This window comes from Dendrobates tinctorius, unplaced genomic scaffold, assembly GCF_039654945.1.
Source record: "Dendrobates tinctorius isolate UK_male_01 unplaced genomic scaffold, ASM3965494v1 ptg000046l, whole genome shotgun sequence".
In the NCBI taxonomy this organism is placed as follows: domain Eukaryota; kingdom Metazoa; phylum Chordata; class Amphibia; order Anura; family Dendrobatidae; genus Dendrobates; species Dendrobates tinctorius.
This window is the reverse complement of record NW_027361714.1, coordinates 32,198,155-32,218,813: the sequence shown is the minus strand read 5'-3', so window position 1 is coordinate 32,218,813 and position 20,659 is coordinate 32,198,155. Positions and strand designations below refer to the sequence as shown.

General features: G+C 43.4%; 1 protein-coding gene across 1 annotated transcript in view; it reads left to right on the top strand.

The window, feature by feature from the left end:
- Nucleotides 1-9,809: 9,809 nt before the first annotated feature.
- Nucleotides 9,810-20,659, top strand: part of ARHGAP18 (Rho GTPase activating protein 18) — a 214,712-nt gene continuing 203,862 nt past the window's right edge. The window contains exon 1 of the mRNA XM_073575797.1: nucleotides 9,810-9,971. Within this exon, the coding sequence (XP_073431898.1) occupies nucleotides 9,928-9,971 (44 nt within the window). The 5' untranslated portion in view covers nucleotides 9,810-9,927. The remainder of the gene's footprint in view (nucleotides 9,972-20,659) is intronic.

Here is a 20,659-nt window from a genome sequence, read left to right as displayed (position 1 = left end):
TTTCCCTGTCAGTCTGTTGGCTCTTATTTTGATAGGGTTTTTCGCAGATTGCAGACAGCAGCCTTCCTATCCTGTCCTATCTAGTTAGCTTTGGCCCCATCATTTGCTCAGTCTATCTTTCTATCTGTGTTAGTGTTTTTTCTTCTTGCTTCACCGTCATTATATGTTGGGGGCTGCCTATTGCTTTGGGGTCTGCTCTGGGGCAGTTTAGATTTCCCTTTCTGTCTTTAGGCTAGGCAGTTCTCTGGCTGTGATCGAGGGGTCTAGGGCATTGTAGGAACACCCCACGGCTACTGCTGGTTGTTGTTGATAGGTTCAGGGGTCTGCAATCCGATAGCTGCCAACTTCTATGGTTTTCTGGACTTAGCTAGCATTTCTGTTTTTGCCTCCTACGGTGACTCATTCATAACATGCCTCCGTGCTGTGTCCTCCGGGGCAGAGACTCAATCAACCCCCTGGGCAAGTCAGGATTCTCCTCTCCAACACTCCGCCAACATGTACCTTTCCTTAACGACTCCTCTATTGCGCCTTAAGGTGTGAAGAGCTCCAGTACCGTGGTACTCTGGAGTTCCTCCTGTCAGATGTTCCTAACAACTCTACTCGTATGGCAGACAGCTGTAGCCTCTCTCGGGGACTCCCTACTCCAGAGTCCTGGCTCTCTATTCAGTTGCTGTTGTGCCCCAAGTCTTAGATGGAGTAGTGCATTTACAGCCAGCTACTCCACCGGTGTCTGCTGCAGAACCATAAGTGTCCATACAACCTCGGGGACCGGGCCCCGGCCTTGCACTGAGAACCTATAGGCAGGGTTCCTCTTCCAACCCATGTCTCCTCTCTGTTCTCCTACTCCTTCGTTCCACACTGTTCTCTCTCTCTCTTGTGGAAGCTTAGGTTGCAGTTCTACGTCTTTCTCCTTCTGTTCCTTTCCCGTGCCAGCTGGATCAGATCACTGAGGCAGCTGCAGCACTCCTTCTCCTCGGACCCGTCCTCAGACTCTCCTGACTGACTGTCCTTCTCTCGCCTGACCTCCCGTCAGACTGACCTCCCAGACTGAACCTGTAATTCTAAACCTTCCCAACCTTTTATATGGATATCAACTCCACCCACCTCCCAGCACATCCAGTGTTCCATGCAGGGAACCACCAGAGGTGCTCTGCTACTCTCTAAGCACTGAGCCGCAATGTGGTTGTGCTGAACTACCCTGTTGTGTGGGATGTGAGTGTTGGAGTGTGGAAAGGAGTTCCCAACTTACCTAGTTGGTGGGGCACTACATCTTAGGAGAAGGTGCAGTACCTCTGTGGCGACTGAGCCTCAGGGGCGCCACACTTATTTTTACCAATTATTTATACTGCCTATGGTTGAATGCATTGCCATGCCCATGTTCTATATATAGCGTTACAGAATCTTTCCATTAGATATCATGGTAACATTGTTTACTGCAGCACCTAGTACTTTATCATCTGGCAATTTATTGCTAGCTTATTTATTACCGAGTTGTAAATATTATTATCTATTGTGGCGTATATAGGACTCCTTACTTTTGTAGTTACTGTAGAGTAGATATATCCAGCCTACTTGCACTTCCCCACTAGGAGGTTTTTCCCCCGCCCTGTCTATTAATTGTTGCTTTTACTGATTTTACACATTTATGTTAATAAAAATATCTTGTATGTTTTAATATTGCTAGAATTTCTTTTATTGTTGGCAGCAAAAAATCTAGCTGCTTTCAATTTGGTAATTATAAGAGAAAACAAGGGCGGGGGCGCAGACATAGGGCTTCACCTGGTATAAATCAATTAAAATATAAAAGTACTCTGGAGTACTCACCCTTTATGGGTTGTGTTCAGACACAACCACTCTCAACGTTTGTTGCAGTCATATAGCTGCTGCAGAGCTCGTGCAGGTGGACAGCGTCTACTAGGTATCATAAGTTGAGGATCCAAGAAAAGCACTTCTGAGCATCCGCGCTGCTTTAGTGATAAGAATTCTTCAGAAATCCATATAAATCTTTCAAGTTCTTTATTATATGTACTACAGAAACTACGCGTTTCGAGGTGACAAACCGCACCTCTTCTTCAGGTTACAGTACAGAGTTGTGATCGGTCTATACAAATGACAGCCTTATATGCTGTGTGGGCGTAACCCCCCGTTGTGAGAGAAGGGCGTCAACCTGCACATGCTGCACATAAAGATATTTGGAAAAGACAAGCAAAGTGACATAAATATATAGAAAAACATATATTCGGGATCGTGATAGTATTGTGTATCCTATTCAGACAATCAATGCAATAATATGGACTTTTATAATTAAATAAAAAGAAATATATAGAACACAAAAAAAAGGGAACAAGAGAGGATAAGAACCAGTTTCATTGTGGTGAGTTTGAGACAAATGTCTGGCGGTTTCACCACTGAGCTATCATGAGTGATGAGCTACCAGTGGTGAGGAGTAGTGGAGAGTAATTACTCATTTGATATAACTAGTGAAGATAGAGAGTGCAAAAAGTTTCCTTTCACCAATAGTAGTGATAAATGGGAGTGTATAAAAGGAGCTATATTTGGAGAAATTGTGTATTTTAAACCGATGTTTTTTCCTTTTTTTTTTTTTTTCTATGTTGTCATTCACATGGCAGATCTATGAAAGAACTAGAAGCATTTTGCCACAATTCCCAGTGTGCAAATATGTGAGAGAAAAATATAAAACCAAAGTGTTTAATTTAAAGATGTGTTTTAAAATTATTTAAAAAATTATTTAAAAATAATTTTGTGGGGAAGTTTTTAAATCCCAAAAACCAACTTAATAAAAGGACTGATACGAATTAAAAACAAATGTATTTAAAAATGAGAATTAGCGGTGAACCCAACTATAATATAATTATGTCCACCAGAGAGAGTAGTGCTGAGTGAACTAGAATGACCCAAGGGATCCCTGAGGTATATCCCGGCCAAGAGCGTAGTAGGGGGGGGAAAAAAAAAAAAAAAAAAACCCATTAAGAAATGTATCTCACGTAACATATATTATTTTCTCATAAAACTTCTTCTCAATTCACCAGATAAAATGTGAGGATAATTTAGTAAACTTTAAAAAATTTTTACAAATAAATTGATATATTAAATATACAGAAAAATATGAAAAACATTCCTCAAGGTAAGACTTATATAAAAATATTGCATATTTTCCGAATAGATTTCTACAACTTAGTAGAAAAGAAATTTATTGGATTTATCGACTCGATACTATTAATCCAAAAGGTTTAAATGAAATATGCGATATTTTTATATAAGTCTTACCTTGAGGAATGTTTTTCATATTTTTCTGTATATTTAAAATATCAATTTATTTGTAAAAATTTTTTAAAGTGTACTAAATTATCCTCACATTTTATCTGGTGAATTGAGAAGAAGTTTTATGAGAAAATAATATATGTTACGTGAGATACATTTCTTAATGGTTTTTTTTTTTTTCCCTACTACGCTCTTGGCCGGGATATACCTCAGGGATCCCTTGGGTCATTCTAGTTCACTCAGCACTACTCTCTCTGGTGAACATAATTATATTATAGTTGGGTTCACCGCTAATTCTCATTTTTAAATACATTTGTTTTTAATTCGTATCAGTCCTTTTATTAAGTTGGTTTTTGGGATTTAAAAACTTCCCCACAAAATTATTTTTAAATAATTTTTTAAATAATTTTAAAACACATCTTTAAATTAAACACTTTGGTTTTATATTTTTCTCTCGCATATTTGCACACTGGTAATTGTGGCAAAATGCTTCTAGTTCTTTCATAGATCTGCCATGTGAATGACAACATAGAAAAAAAAAAAAAAAAGGAAAAAACATCGGTTTAAAATACACAATTTCTCCAAATATAGCTCCTTTTATACACTCCCATTTATCACTACTATTGGTGAAAGGAAACTTTTTGCACTCTCTATCTTCACTAGTTATATCAAATGAGTAATTACTCTCCACTACTCCTCATCACTGGTAGCTCATCACTCATGATAGCTCAGTGGTGAAACCGCCAGACATTTGTCTCAAACTCACCACAATGAAACTGGTTCTTATCCTCTCTTGTTCCCTTTTTTTTGTGTTCTATATATTTCTTTTTATTTAATTATAAAAGTCCATATTATTGCATTGATTGTCTGAATAGGATACACAATACTATCACGATCCCGAATATATGTTTTTCTATATATTTATGTCACTTTGCTTGTCTTTTCCAAATATCTTTATGTGCAGCATGTGCAGGTTGACGCCCTTCTCTCACAACGGGGGGTTACGCCCACACAGCATATAAGGCTGTCATTTGTATAGACCGATCACAACTCTGTACTGTAACCTGAAGAAGAGGTGCGGTTTGTCACCTCGAAACGCATAGTTTCTGTAGTACATATAATAAAGAACTTGAAAGATTTATATGGATTTCTGAAGAATTCTTATCACTAAAGCAGCGCGGATGCTCAGAAGTGCTTTTCTTGGATCCTCAACTTATAATTTGGTAATTATTTAATTTAAAGTGTCTAGTACGCTATACCTATCCTTGGGACATATGTTAATAAATCAGTAGAGATGAGCGAACTTTTCCTAGGTTTGGTGTGGATTGGCCAACATCCAGTTTGCCCAACAGTTCACGGAACAGTCGACAAACATATCCGAACATATGAGGCAAAACCAAACTCATAGACAACCCCTTCATGTCTGCCAAAACTCTGCCAAAACAGCTCAAATTAGGGGCAGACACAAGAAAAAGTGGCATCAATTGACCCAGAGCATAAATAGTGTAATTTCACAGCACGATTGTATGGGACAGGACATGAGACAGGGCTTGGACCAGCATTTCTAGCTTAAACATTGATCAGTAACAGGTAGATGAGTGACAGGTGTAGGCCTGGTGCCCTGCAAAAGTCAGGCAACGCATATGAAGGAGACCCAACTTGGAGACCAAACATTTCCAAAAATTAGGGGCAAACACCAGGAAAAGTAGCATAAATTGACCCACAGTAGAAATTTGATAATGGCACAGCAGCAGTCAGCCATGGCTCATGCATTAGGTATCAGGGTCAGGGACAGCAATTACGGCTTTGAATTTAAGTTTAAATTAAGATGAGGAGGGTGATGGACCAATGTATACTTTCTGTGCTGGGATCCCTGATACCTCATGCCACAGCACAAAGTGATTTTCTGATTAGTCACACTCAGGTGCCAAAATATCAGTTTCGTAGACTACTATTGGTAGAAAAAATTAAGGATAGTAACATAGCTACTTGACTGATGATCAATTCCACCCACAATACAAATTTTATAATGGCACAGCTTAAGTCAGTCATGGGCCATGCATAAGGTCTCGACTAGAGATGAGCGATCCTTTCAAGGTTCGACTCGGATATGCAAACATTCCGATGTTCGACGAACTTGTTTGCCAAACATACCCAAACCCCATTGAATTCAATGGGAAGCAAAATCAAACTGATAGACAACACTTTCAGGGGAGCTAAAAAGCTGCCAAAACAGCTAATATAATGGGCAGACACCAGGAAAAGTGACATCAATTGACCCATCAACAAATAATTTTTATAAAAATTGGCGTATTTTCTCCTGTATTTTTGATATCCAGCCAATGCAGTTTGCCCCCGCTGGCAAGCTAGTGTTACTGCAGTGCTGCTGGGTCAGCTGATGTTGTTGGTGACCACTCCCACACCCTTTAAAAGGTCACTTGAGGCATCAGCTGACTGTTGGTGATATAGTTCCTCTTTGGAGAACAACCCTTTTAGAAGAAGCTCTCTGGTGTTCAGCCAAGTCTGGTGTTTGGAGTCCTCTTGCTGTGCTGTCTGTGGTGTGGAGTTAAGCAGCAGTGTGCACAAGCTAAGTGTTGTATTTTTGCTACCTTGTCCTTTTGGTGTCTGTCACTTCCCCCTGTGTGTTTTATCTGCAGAGGTGAGGCTAACGCACCTTGCTGGCCAGTGCACTAGCTAGGGCAGATCTAGGTGACAAATAGGGATGAGGTAAACTGATGTCGGCAGGGGGAAGGACCTGCATAGGGTGTTAGGTGAGAACAGGGACAGGATTAGGGTGGAGCTTAGGAGGTGATCATCCCTGATTCCCTATTGTCATGGCCTTCCTCTCCCCTATTCCATTGGCATTGTGTTGTTCTGCCGTTTGGTGACCGACCAACCATTGGGTCATGTCACACTGGTCAGTCACTCCGTGACAATGCCTCTCTATTAATAATCCTATATTTATTTTGTAAACACACACTGTGGAGACATGAGGGGTCAGCAGGTGCCCTAATCGGCTAGCCAAAAAATGCATGGACCAGGGATCATCCCACCGAATGCCCGCTCTCCTTTTAACGTGGGCATAACACTACTCAGACAACACAAGGTGAAGTTAAAACTGTGGCAATGGTTTCTTGAACTACAAAACATGATCCACAAAACAGGCATATAATACATACAACAATCCCAGCAAAACATCCAAGATGTTGAAAATTAAAGCATGTCACACTTCTGCTGACTCACTGGGATAAGATCAGCTGTTACCTCAGAGCTTCCAAGGCTGACTACCCCACCTGTGGCATGCACACAGAGAGGAAAAAACGACAAGCTTAGGAAGATGACAGTCCATTGAGGTACATGGCCAGTTGACCAGAGAGTCACAACCTGTTTTTTCCGAACATCTCCATGGATTTGAGCAACTGGCGGATCCCATTCTTGGCCACCAGAAATGTATCCATGGGGCTCAGGTGACAGGTGGATCCAAACCTTGACTACCCCAAATGTTCAGGGGCTAGTCAATGTAGCAGATCTGCATTCTTCCATCCATGACTGTGATCCCCCAGGCTGGCATCCTGTAATATGACAATCTGCATCCCTAGTGATGGAGACATGTTGTCTTGGCTGCTGTCCTGTAGAGAGTCTCCGGTTCTTTGGATGTTTGGATGTCTTGGCTGAATATCTGTCTTGTGTTACAGAGGCATATAACCTCTTTTTACAGTTAACAACTGCCCTTCATTCAGTATTCACAGATAAAGGGGAATAATGGTGATAAGACCAACTTACATTGTTATATTATGTAATCTACTTGTATAGATTTTTCTCCTCTATTTTGCAAGTCAACAAACTGGCTGGCCTGGACAATATGTGATCAACATATCATCAGACATAATTGTTCCATGACCCTGTATTACTAGTCATCCCAGATAAGAGCACAATATGTTAGAATAAATTGTCAACTTACAAGTCAATATTACAGGCTTACATTAACAAAAGAATGTTTTTTTGACCAATCAGATAGAAACACAATTAGGGATGAGCGAGTAGTGTAGTATTCGGACTCGCTGTACTCGTTACAAGTACCTCCTAATACGCGGGTACTCGCAACGAGTAGCGAGTCTAATGTAAGTCTATGGGAAATGCAATTAATGGGCTGTGTGTGCTGGGCTGGGCGGGGACTGTGCAAAAACTGTGGCGGGCTGTGCGAAGACTGTGCAGGGCTGTGCGGGACTGTGCTGGCCTGTGCGAAGACTGTACCGGGCTGTGCGGTTCTGTGCTGGCCTGTGCGGGACTGTGCTGGGCTGTCCAGGACTGTGTTGGGCTGTGCAGGGACTGTGCGGGCTGTGCCGAATATTGCGAGGCGAGTAGTGCAATACTCGCCAGGATTCGAATACCGCCAGTACCGCATTACTCGCCGAGTACCGAATCCTAACGAGTATACTCGCTCATCTGTAAACACAATATCAAAAGACAACATATACCGTATTTTTCGGACTATAAGACGCACCGGACCATAAGATGCACCCCAAATTTTGGGGTGAAAATAGCAGAAAAAAGGTTTTTATAAGACAGGGGTCCGTCTTATTTTCCAAAATTAAGATATCTTACCTGAGAGCTGGCGGTGGTCAGCAGGGTCACAGGAGGCATGGTCTCTTCCTCAGGAAATGTCCGGTCCGGTGTCGGTGGTGCTGATGTTCGGTGTGGGCTGTGGGGAGTGCACCTTAGCAGGGTCCCTTCCTGCTACGGTGCGCAATGCCACAGCCTGGTGTCCACGGGGATTGCAGCAGTGGTGTGGTGGCGGCAGAGGTGCGGTGATGCTGAGGCGTGGTGGGCGGTATGGCGTGCACCTGAGCAGGGTCCCTTCCTCAGGTGTGGTGACGCCAGAGCCCAGTGTCTAAGGCGAGCAGCAGAGCGGGGTTAATCACGGGTTTCTCGTGGTGGCGGCCATCTTCCTGAGGCCGTGCGTGCGCAGATTGAGTACTCTGCTTCCCGAGGCTTCAGGAAAATGGCCACAGGAGGCAGCACGTGCGCAGATGGAGATAGCGGTGGCCCTCCCTCTCTGCCTGTACCGTCTTGGTGTTTCGTGACTACTTTTGGATTTTCCAGTATTTGACTCAGCCTTGACTCTGACTTGACATTGCCTCTGGTCCCTGGAACTTCTGCCTTTTGTCTGGTATTGACCCTTTGGATCGCCACTGATTTTGTGCTTGTTTTTCCCTTTGTACTGTGTGACGGTCTAGGTTTTGACTCAGCTTGTTTGACTATTCTGCTGCCACCTGATGGTAACTTCACTGCAGCGCTGCAGGTCTTCTATTGCTGTCTTGTTACTATCCTTCTACTCTATTGCCATCTAGTGGAGGTTGCAGTTACCTGCATCGCTGCAGCATGAAATCTGGACTAACTGGTGAGTCGTAAGTCGTAGTAAATGAAATAGAGTAGGTCTTTTTCACTGCACTGTTGTTGAGAATGGCATGTTTCTATATGTATTATTTACTTTTAATGTTTAGCTTGTTGTTTTGAATTACTTGGATCTTGAAGATCTAGCAGTTTAAAAGTTGTGATGTGTACTCCAAAATGCCCCTGGAAGAGTTCACACCTGGGCATTATGGCGAGAAGAGTTTTTTTCTGCTATGCTTGCAACCAACATATGCCGTTGTAGCAACAAGACTGTATGTTACACGTATGGACAAATGGGAGGGAAAATTAAAGGTCACTTTCCTGACTGAGAAAAAGCTGCACAGCTGTGCTGCCTGGTTTTGTACCAGTTATGTCCCTTGCATTGAGGAAGCATAGTCCATGCTATTGAAGAGTGTATGATCACCCTACACAGTCATGTACTGTATATAGCTTTTATTTAATGGAAACTGCAGTTTAGAGACTGTTTGCCTCTTTCTAAAGGACATTGTTGTGCATATTTGTGCAGGGATGTTAAAGAAAGGAAATTCCCACACTTTTCTTATGATTCTTTCTGAGGAATATCAGCATATGAATATGTCTCTAAACTTTTCAAATTCAATATTTCATTACCAGGATTATATAAGTATCACAGAGTCTCACATACGGAGGCTATACAAATAAACACATAAAATAATACATGACACTATAAATCCAAGTTTAGCAATAAATGAACAGCAGCCAAGTAATTCATTAACTTATTTTTTACAGATATGCACATAAATAAATTAGTAACCCTGTTACATGAATGTAGGTAACAAATGAGTGGCGCAACTTGATCCTTTTGGACCTCAATGCAAAATTTCCAACAAAGTCCCCCAACTTCATGGGTTTTTAATTCCTGGGTGCAACTACATTCCCTGCACTCACCATAGAAATGTTCCTTTTCATTTTCCAATAACATTTTGTAGAGTAATGCTACGATTATATTGATCCGCTGGGCAAAGATCAGAACAAAGGTAAACTTTTGTTAATGAGTATCTGTAGCAAAATGTTAACTTTGCTTTCTGTTTGCTTGGATGCTTGTAGACGTCTGACACTAGAAGTCAAGATCGGAGAGAAAGAAGACATATCATTACATGACTGCCTCCACGAAAAAGTAAGCAGTCAATAGCCCACTCCAATGGATACAAAGATGATTTTCTACAAAAGTTTCCTCTCTTGACTTGAACTAAGCAGACTGTTGTGCGTCAAATGGATGCCGTGGTGAATAAATTTGTGCTCAACATACAGCTTAGGTAAGTCACCTTATGTAAATGATAATCTAAATGACAGTTATTTTTCCAGAAACATACTATGGTGTTACAATGTCCAGAACTCCAATCTGTGTCGTTTCCTTTCTTAGGATCATTACAGTCTGAAAGCTGCACCGTATAAAATCTATAACTCTATGGAAATCTGTCGTCTATAGTCTACAAATGGGCTCAATAGGAATACAATTTATCTGGTGGCATATAACATATAATGGAGTAGCCTAAGATTATAGGCTGAATAGGAAATAATCCTCTTATGCAGTCATGGATGAAAGTGTTGGCACCCTTGAAATTGTTCCAGAAAAATAGGAAGCTATTTGTGCAGTTATTTATTCCCAAGGGTGCGCAACCTAATATTCCATATCTATAATAATAAATGCCCTAAGCAGCTTCCGGTTGTAACAACTTCCGTCCAGTTGTAACCGGTGACGTCACCACACACACGCACATGTTAACCCTCAACACACCACACCGCCTCAACACACACTCCTCTCACCTTTCACCTCCACTCACGTCCACTCACTCTTTCACTCCACATACGTTCCTTTCTCTCACTCCGTTTCTCATACTCACACCGTCATCGTCGCTGCCCCGACATCTTCCTCCGCCGCCGCGATCCTGGATCCAGACGTTCTCCAGGCCGCCGACATGTTCTTGCGGCGACGCCATCTTGGATTTCGTGAAATCCCGCGAGATTCAAGATGGCGTCGCCGCAAGAACACGTCGCTGGCGTGGACGACTCGGGATCCAAAAAGATGGCGTCGGCGAAATCTCGCGAGATTACGCTGACGCCATTTTGGATCCCGATGTCGTCCACGCCGGCGACATGTTCTTGCGGCGACGCCATTTTGGATCGGCGAAATCCCGTGATAGTCAAGATGGCGTCGCCGCAAGAACATGTCGCCGGCGAGGACGACGTCGGGATCCAAAATGGCGTCGGCGAAAACTCGCGAGATTTCGCCGACGCCATTTTGGATCCCGACGTCGTCCACGCCGGCGACATGTTCTTCCGGCGACGCTATCTTGACTATCGCGGGATTTCACGATACTCAAGATGGCGTCGCCGCAAGAACATGTCGCCGGCGTGGACAACGTCTGGATCCAGGATGGCGCCGGCGAAAGAAGATGTCGGGGATCGTGGAGCAGCGGCGATGACGGCGTGAGTATGAGAGACGGAGTGAGAGAAGGGGTCGTATGTGGAGTGAAAAAGTGAGTGGAGATGGTGAAAGGAGTATGTGTTGAGGAGTGTGTGTGTTGAGGGTTAACATGGCAAGAGGTGTGATGCTATCGCATCCTCCCGATGCGATAGCATCGGGCCATAATCTAGTTTATATAATACTAGCTGAAGAGCCTGGCACTGCCCAGGCATAGTAACTAACTACGGTTAGTTATAACAAATTATAACGATTATATCTATATATATAAAAATGAGTGTGGAGCCCCGCCCACTCCGCATAGCCACATTCACTATAATATCCCACATCATCCCGTCAGCCAGAGCTACCGGACTACTAGCCCTAATATCCCACATTATCCCGTCAGCCAGAGCCACCAGACTACTACCCATAATATCCCACATCGTTCCATCAGCCAGAGCCACCGGACTACTACCCCTAATATCCCACATTATCCCGTCAGCCAGAGCCATGGGACTACTACCCCTAATATCACACATCATCCCGTCAGCCAGAGCCACTGGACTATTACCGCTAATATCCCACATCATCCCATGAGCCAGAGCCACCGGACTACTACCCCTAATATCCCACATCATCCCGTCAGCCAGAGCCACGGGACTACTACCCCTAATATCACACATCATCCCGTCTGCCAGAGCCACCGGACTACTACCCCTAATATCCCACTTCATCCCGTCACAGCCGCCGGACTACTACCCCAAATATCTCACATCATCCCATCAGCCTGAGCCACCGGACGACTACCACTGATATCCCACATCATCCCGTCACAGCTGCCGGACTACTACCCATAATATCTCAAATCATCCCATCAGTCAGAGCCACCCGGCTACAACCTCTAATATCCCATATCATCCCGTCAGCCAGAGCCACTGGACTACTACCCCTAATATCCCACATCATCCCATCAGCCAGAGCCACATGACTACTCCCCCTAATATCCCACATCATTCCGTCAGCCAGAGCCACCGGACTACTACCTCTAATATCCAACATCATCCTGTCAGCCTGGGGTCAGAACCAGAGCACTGAGTGGAACGGTCCTAACTTCCATACCAGGAATCCCTTTAAGAGACGCCTGGCGTCAGAACCAGAGCGCTGAGTGGATTTGCCCTGACTTCCATACCAATGATCCCTTTAATAGAAGCCTGGGATGAGAATCAGAGGGCTGAGGGATTTACCCTAACTCCCATACCGGAGATCTCTTTTAGAGAGGCCTGGGGTCAGTACCAAAGCACAGAGTGGATTTGCCCTCACTTCCATACCGAGGATCCATTTAAGAGGGGCCTGAGGTCAGAACCAGAGCGCTGAATGTATTTGCCCTGACTTGCATACCAATGATCCCTTTAACAGAACCCTGGGGTCAGAATCAGAGTGCTGAGGGATTTGCCCTAAATTCCATACAGGAGATCCCTTTAAGAGAGCCTGGGGTCAGTACCAGAGCATTTGAAGGCAATTGCCCTGACTTCCATACCGGGGATCCCTTTAAGAGAGGCCTGGGGTCGGAACCAAAGCACTGCATGGATTTGCCCTGACTTCCATACCGGAGATCCCTTTAAGAAAGGCCTGGGGTCAGTACCAAAGCACAGAGTGGATTTGCCCTAACTTCCATACCAATGATCCCTTTAAGAGACCCTGTGGTCAGAACCACAGAGCTGAGTGGAACGGTCCTAACTTCCATACTGGGGATCACTTTAAGAGAGGCATGGGGTCAAAACTAAAGTGCTGGATGGATTTGCTCTGACTTCCATACCAATGATCCCTTTAAGAGGGAAGATGTGACTATGAGATAGAGGATGTGTCATGGGTATATAGGCACGGGATGGGGGGGTTCATTTCTGTCATGTGCTCTCTGCTCCTGTCTGGGGGGCAGACAATAGCTGGGAGCTTATGTTCCCAGGGATGCTAGATTTCTCCCACCATGTCAATGTCTGCTGATGTGTTGTCAAGTGGGAAAATTTGCTCATAGCAACCAATCACAGCTCAGCTTCTTTTAACCAGCTCTGGTGAAATGAGAGATGCTTAGCGATTGGTTACAAGGAAAACTGTTGCTCATAGCAACCAATCACAGCTCAGCTTCCTTTGAACAGCTTTGGTGAAATGAAAGATGCTTCGTGATTGGTTGGTGATACACACACACACACATACATACATACACTTTTATATAGAGAGATTATATAAAAATGTGAAAAACAAAATATCTGTAATTGCCATAATTTTGTGGCAGAAGTACTTCATTTTCGGGAACAATTTCAAGGGTGCCAACACTTTCAGTCATGACTGTATATGAGTCACCTATGTGGCAACTTCATTCCAGCACTGGCTTGCGCACACTGACCTGTGATTCATTCTAAGGACATGCACCATATGACCTGCAGAGAAACATACCAGATGAATTTGGGACTACTGCCAGCAAGTTTCATCATTCATTTTGGTTCAGATTGCCATTGTTTCACTTAGCAAATGGACTATTGTACCTTAGTAAAACAGAGGTTACAGACAATGAGCCATTATATTTGTACAAGGTCTCTCTGTTAAAACCTAATAATCCGTTTAATTTGAAATCTGATATCAGAACTTCACAGGTCGGTTAAGTGAGCTTAGAAATACCTGTACTAAAGATGAAACTTCGGTTGTCATGCTTTACCACAACTACGATTCATATTGATTATGAGGTTTCATTGATGAATTCATAATCCATCAAACACTATGAAAGCATTGTTTCAGAAATACACATAATGAAGGGAAACTGTTTCATATTGTTGTTACATTTGATATATTAAAGGGATATTCTGAAAATCACAATGTTTTTCTAACCTCTATGACCTATGACCTATGTCATAGGTCGCCTCCTCCTCTCTGATACGGACTCCGGCGCATAGGCCGCATCTTTTCATGCACACTACAGCTGATTTGATCAGCTGTCATGTACCCCTAACAGCTGCAGGTGGGATAGCAATCCACCCGTGGTTGTTAACATGTTAAATGCTGCTGTAAATCTCTGATGTCACTAACCCTGCCCAATAGTTTGCCTGTCACATGATTGCTGGGCACTAATGGGTTGGCAGACGACCAGGAGCCTATTGGACACCCCCTTGCTTGTCATTCCAGATCTGCTATGAGCGCCGTACCGTGGCTTGTGTTCATAGCAGATGATCATTTCTGCTACACATAGCTGAATCCCTGCTATGTGTAGCACAAGCAATCAGATGACTGCAGCTTCAAGTCTCCTAAGGGGAATACTGAAGGAAATAAAAAGTTAAAAAAATATTGTAAAAGTATAAAAAAATATAAAAGTTAAAATCACCCTCCTTTTGCCCCATTTGGTATCACTGCATTCAGAAATACCCAATCTATCAAAATATACAAAAACATTGTAACAAAAAAAAATCCAGAATTACATTTTTTTGGTCGCCGCACATTGCAACAAAAATGCAACAACAGGCAATCATAGGATCATATCTAGCCCAAAATGGTTTCAATAAAAGCGTTAGCTTGGTGTGCAAAAAATAAGCCATCACCCAGTCCCAGATCCTGAAAAATGGATAAGCGACGAGTCTCGGAAAATGTTGCTTTTTTAAAAAAATTTTTTTTGCAGACTGTGGATTTTTTTCACCACGTAAATAAAAAGAACCTATACATACAGGGTGGGCCATTTATGCGGATTTACCTGGGTGGGCCATGTATATGGATATACCTGGGTGGGCCATGTATATACACCTAAATAAAATGGGAATGGTTGGTGATATCAACTTCCTGTTTGTGGCACATTAGTATATGGGAGGGGGAAAACCTTTCAAGATGGGTGGTGACCATGGTGGCCATTTTGAAGTCGGCTATTTTGGATCCAACTTTATAATGGCCCACCCTGTACTTGGTATCTGTGAATTTCTAATGACCTGGGGAATCATAATGGCAGGTCAGTTTTATCATTTAGTGAAAATGGTAACAAAAAATGTTAAATTGCATTTTATTTTGCATTTTCAACGCACTTAGAATTTTTTTCCCATTTTCCAGTACACGATGTGATAAAACCAATGGTGTAGTTCAACAGTACAACTGGTTCCACAAAAAACAAGCCCCACATAGCTATATTGATTAGAAAAATAGAAAAGTTATGGCTCTGGGACTAAGGGGAGCAAAAAACTAAAAAAATGGAAAATTCCAAGGTGATGAAGGGGTTATCTATCTATCTATCTATCTATCTATCTATCTATCTATCTATATTCATTTGTGTCAATATAAACCATTTTTGCACAATTTAGCACATATATACCCCTAAATATGCCCTTCCAGGCCCTATTTACCCTTCAGTTGCTATTCTGACCACACTGTAGTTCATGAGTCCTGGTCAGTCCTGCGCAATGTGGACTCAATCTCAGTTGGCTTCCAGCCAGTAGAGCTGTGCTCTAGCTTGTCTAAAACCGATCTTCTACTGTAAAGGATGATATCAAACAAAAGGAAGATTAATAGAAAAAAGCAGCTGTGTGCCTATCAGCTGGTAACTAAAGGCCCCGTCAAACACAGCAATCTCGCTAGCGAGATCACTGATTTTGTGACGCGACAGCGATCTCGCCAGCGAGATCGCTGTGTGTGACGGGGATCAGCGACTGCCCCCCCGCCAGGTATTGATGATCGTGCTCGATCGTCCTGGGCCGTTTTTTGATCACTGGTCTCCCGCTGGCCAGCGCGCATCGCTGCGTGTGGCAGCGAGAGACCAGCAATCAGCGACGCTGGTTTCCAATGTAAACATCGGGTATCTAAGAGCTGCGCGGCTCTTAGAAACCCACTGTTTACCTTAGATACCAGCGTGCATGCTGGTTTCTAAGGTAAACAGCGGGTGTCCAAGAGCCGCGCGGCTCTTAGTTACACAGTGTTTTCATTGGAAACCAGCTTGCTCGCTGGTCCTGATTGCTGGAGGGGCTGTCTATGTGACAGCTCACCAACGATCAGCCTAACGATGTCCCAGCGATCCCATCCATGTCGGATCGTTGGGACATCGTTATGTGTAACGGGGCCTTTAGATAAACAATGTTCTGACGGATAGGGCTGTATTTAGAGAGCAGAAAGAAGAGATACACTGCAGGATGGGCACTGCACTGTCGTTGTGGAGGAGTGCAAGGGGGTTAAGCTAATTATGTAAAGCCACACATACAGCTACTGCAAGGCTCCGAATCATCCTGAGTTCAACAGGACTGTCCCAGTACGTCAGGGTTTTTAATAGTCATCTCTCTGATGTCGCCATCACTCCATTGTTCCTCCTTCTCTGAGGCTGCATCTCACTGGTTTGTGCCTAAATTAAATTATATCACCCACTCCTCTCCTGTGATCAGATCTGCCTATGAGCCACAGCCCACAACGATGTAGACAGGAGAATTTGATAATGTTGACCTGTATTGCAGGCAGTGAACCCAGCTTTTAAATGTAGGTGTTTCCGCATGCGTTCTTTGAACCGTGTGGAATCGCCGCATCCTATACATTGTATGGGTGAAATTTATCTTGCGGAGACTCACGTCTTCACAAGATGGAGAGACACGCTGCAGTCTGGAAAGACACGCCACATGTCCATCTCCACCCGTGGGTGTGAGTGCACGAATGGTGGGCATGGGATTTCTTGAAATCTCATCCACTATGCTGCAACATATGGACGCCACGGAAGTACACAGCGTCCAACCCGCAGAGTTTACTGATCATGTGCACATGTACAAAAATGTCTTTTTTTGAGCCTGCCTGGTGTTTGAACCCACAACCTTCAACATCACAGGCAGGAGTTAAAGCTACTGAGCCTCAGGCTTGGGGATGCACAATGGAGAATTTTGTGCCCTTGATCTGAATTGCAACCTCTGACTCCACAGGCAGATTGTACTGATAAATTGAATATGAAAAGGAGGATGAATGAACTCATGGAGATCAACATCCGACACTGCGGAGACACCATCACGTGTTTCTCAATGCAGTGATTCTAGAGCACTGCCCCCATCCCTTATGGGAAATATGTAAAACATGCAAAACAGAAGCTGCGGAGACACCATCACATGTTTCTCAACGCAAGCAATGACCAGCCAGGTCTTTGTCCGGGAAGGAACAACCACGGGAAGGGCAGTCTCCAATGAAGGAAACCACCTATGCCAAAACATGGTATCCATCCACATACAGCTGTTTCGGGGTATTGCCCCTCATCAGTGTGGAGTAGGAAACTGGCTGGTAGGAGCAATGCCTAGTAAAAAGACTATGAAGAGGAGGATGAATGAACTCATGGAGATCAACATCCGACACTGCGGAGACACCATCATGTACTGATAAATTGGACACAGCAGTGTATTCAAATGTATGTTTTCTAGAGTGAGACTAATAGATAATTTTATAGGATGAGAAAATATAAAAAAATAATGAAAAACACTTGATAATGAAAAAAATAATCTCATTTTTTTATGCTTTATTTTAAAATAATAAACATCACAAATCAGCAAATTACAGGCATATTTGGTATTTACTGTTACCGTAACGGCTCGCATAACACAGCGATCAGATTATTTACGGTAAATTATGTAAATAAATGGCGTCATTGATATTTTCTCTCTATAAAACCCATAAAAAAAAGTAATATGAAAATGTAACACTGAGGAGCAGCATCTTTAGACGCACAGAGGTAGGAGATTTCATGGAATCACATCCAATTTAGATCATGTTCACATATGACATAAATGCTGCGTATTTTTTGCTGCCTTTTCTGCGCAGAAATTCTGCTGTCTAACTGTCCAAGCAAGGTAGATGTAATTTCATAAGAGCTGTGCCCCCTGGGTGTATAAAGACGCTGCTTAACTCTACGGTTTTGGTGCTTTGTTTTCTCTAGAGGCTTCTATGTGGAGCCTAAAAAACTGCATGTAAATAACTGCAGTTACATTTTTAAGTTCAAAATCAAAGCTTTTCTATACTATAAAAAAAAACACATTAAAAACACGGCTTTACATCTGCACTAGAAATGCAGCAAGTAAAGGAGAAAAGATATAAAAAATGCAGCAATAATCAGAGAAGATTGTTATCGCTCAGTTTGGTGCTTACACCTGCAGAAAACAAAAAACAGAACTTATGCAACATGTGGACACGGCCTTACAGACACAGAAAACAAAATGTCCTATAGTAAAGTTACATAAAGATGTGAACGTTCTGGCTGCTCCAACTGTGAATGAATGAACAAAAAAATAAACCCACAGGTCCCAACTAAAGATGAGCAGAACACACAGATGACATAGCGCCACATCTGGGTAATCAAAAGTCACGCTGGAACGCCAAATGGTAAGAGATTCGCGGCCTCCAGTCCAGCTGCTAGGTATCACTGACTTAAACAAGGACTGGAGTCCTGTGAATAGATTCACTGATCTCTAGTCACAACTGTTTCAGATACAGCAGACAGTCCCGGATTTGGGTCTACACCCTGCAATGTTAGGCATCTGATAAATGTCCCTCACTGCCTCTGTGGCACCCTAGGAGTCCGGTTGCCACAGTGGCATTGCCTCCCTCACAGGGGGGTGATGACATGCCTGGAAGCAAGGAGGGGTCCCTTAGCCAGGTAATACCAACATCCAACACTTTTCCTACTCCAGACCAGAGGGGAGCTCTAAACCCAGTTTCAGGGGAGCTTTCTTAGAAGTTCTGGGCTGGAGGTGGAGTTAGTTTGTATATATTCTGTGAGAGTCTGTACAAGGGACAGGAGCTGTGAGGAGCTCATCCCAAGAGCAGAGTGAAGAGAGAGGAAAGTGGAAGTTTAGGTAAGCTTGGGGATTAGAGCTATGACCAAGTTCACCCCAGGGAAGCGTGCTTGACACCGGATTCCGGAGTCCGTGGCTGCACGGGTACAACAGTCCCAGCAGCCAAATCCGGAGAGCAGGAGGCAGCAGGCCTCCTGGTTATTTACTGCACCATCCCCTCTGCACTACAACCATCACTCTGCACTACAACCATCACCACTATCTTTAACATCATAAGTGCCCTGGGACTTAGCTCTACCTGTGGAGAGCTGTACCAACTCTGCTGCATCACCATCAGCCCGAGCGGTCTTTTAAGCAGCGTCGGCTATCCCTTGCCAAATACCACAGGTGGCGTCATGAGCTATATCTTATAAACTTTATTCCCTTTTATCATCATTTCCATTGGACGCCCAGGGCCACAGACCAGGTCACTGCTGCCGTGACATATCCCCTTAAGAACCAGCCTGGAAGTGAGTATCCCCAAGGCCATGGTGGGCGCTCCACTCTGCTCTTCTGACATCTCCTCCTGAGAGGGTAGAGAGAAATGGCAATCGGGCATGGATTAGGGTGTGGCCAGAGGCATGGCCAAAATTTCCTGCTACTTGCATCGCATAATTTGTCACTCTTTCTGTTCTTCTAAAGTTGAGAGATATGATGCTGATGTAGATGGCAGAAGATAAAATAGGACAGTCAGGGTAGTGTACAAAAGCAGAGAGTGCACAGAAGTATAAAGTGAGATCTATAGTTAGATTAGCTTGATGAAAACTCAGAGAGGTCAGGAGTAGAGATGAGCGACTTTGCCTTTTTTAGGGTCGAGTCGGGTTACATGAAACCCGACTTTCTTAAAAGTCGGGTCGAACAAAATCGGCCGACTATAGGGAAAAGTTGGGGTCCGACTGAAATACGAAACCCAATGCAAGTCAATGGGGAAGCAAAGTCGGCAGGGAGTGGAGGACAGTAAGCACACCTACAGTGCCCATTTCAATGCCAACGACATCAATTCTTATTACTTAAGACTGTCAACCTTAATTTACTTTATAAATACAGACCAACCAAGGCACAATAGTAATATAGGGGACACCCACATGACCAGCAACTATATTCAGTCATAAAAAGGTTCCCTGAAGGACACTCCAAAACTAGAGCCTAAAAACCATTGATTAACAAGGAGTATAAAGTCCAATTAGTATATAAAAAGTATATTTTTATTAAACATATATGCCAATGTAAATAGTACACACAATGTTACAATAAAGGATCAGGCAATGAAGACTCGGTCACTGATTAATCACACATAAAGTGCTAAAGTGCAAAAGGACAATAAAAATACTGCCATGGAAATAGAGTGCATAGATATCTGCCAGTATAGACCTCTATAGATTCTCCCAAAAGTTTGGAACTGGTCAGAAAAGACCTACTTATCGTCCATGAAATTACATGCTGTGTGCTTACCCATGAGCAGTGATGTCAGGACCAGAGCCGCCCGCCACCGACGCTCGTTTCGCTGCTCTTTTTCAAGATGTGGTGATTTGCTTTCTAATAATAGTTACGCATTGAAAACTGGGGGTAATTTGGCTAAAGTTGTGGGAAGTAGGGCTGGCGCCAGGTTTTCGTGTGCCCTGGGCCAAAGAGTGTCAGTGCGCCCTTTTAACAAATACCACAAATCATAATGCTCCGATACGGCACAGAAATATAGGTATAGTACAATGAAAAATACTTCACTACT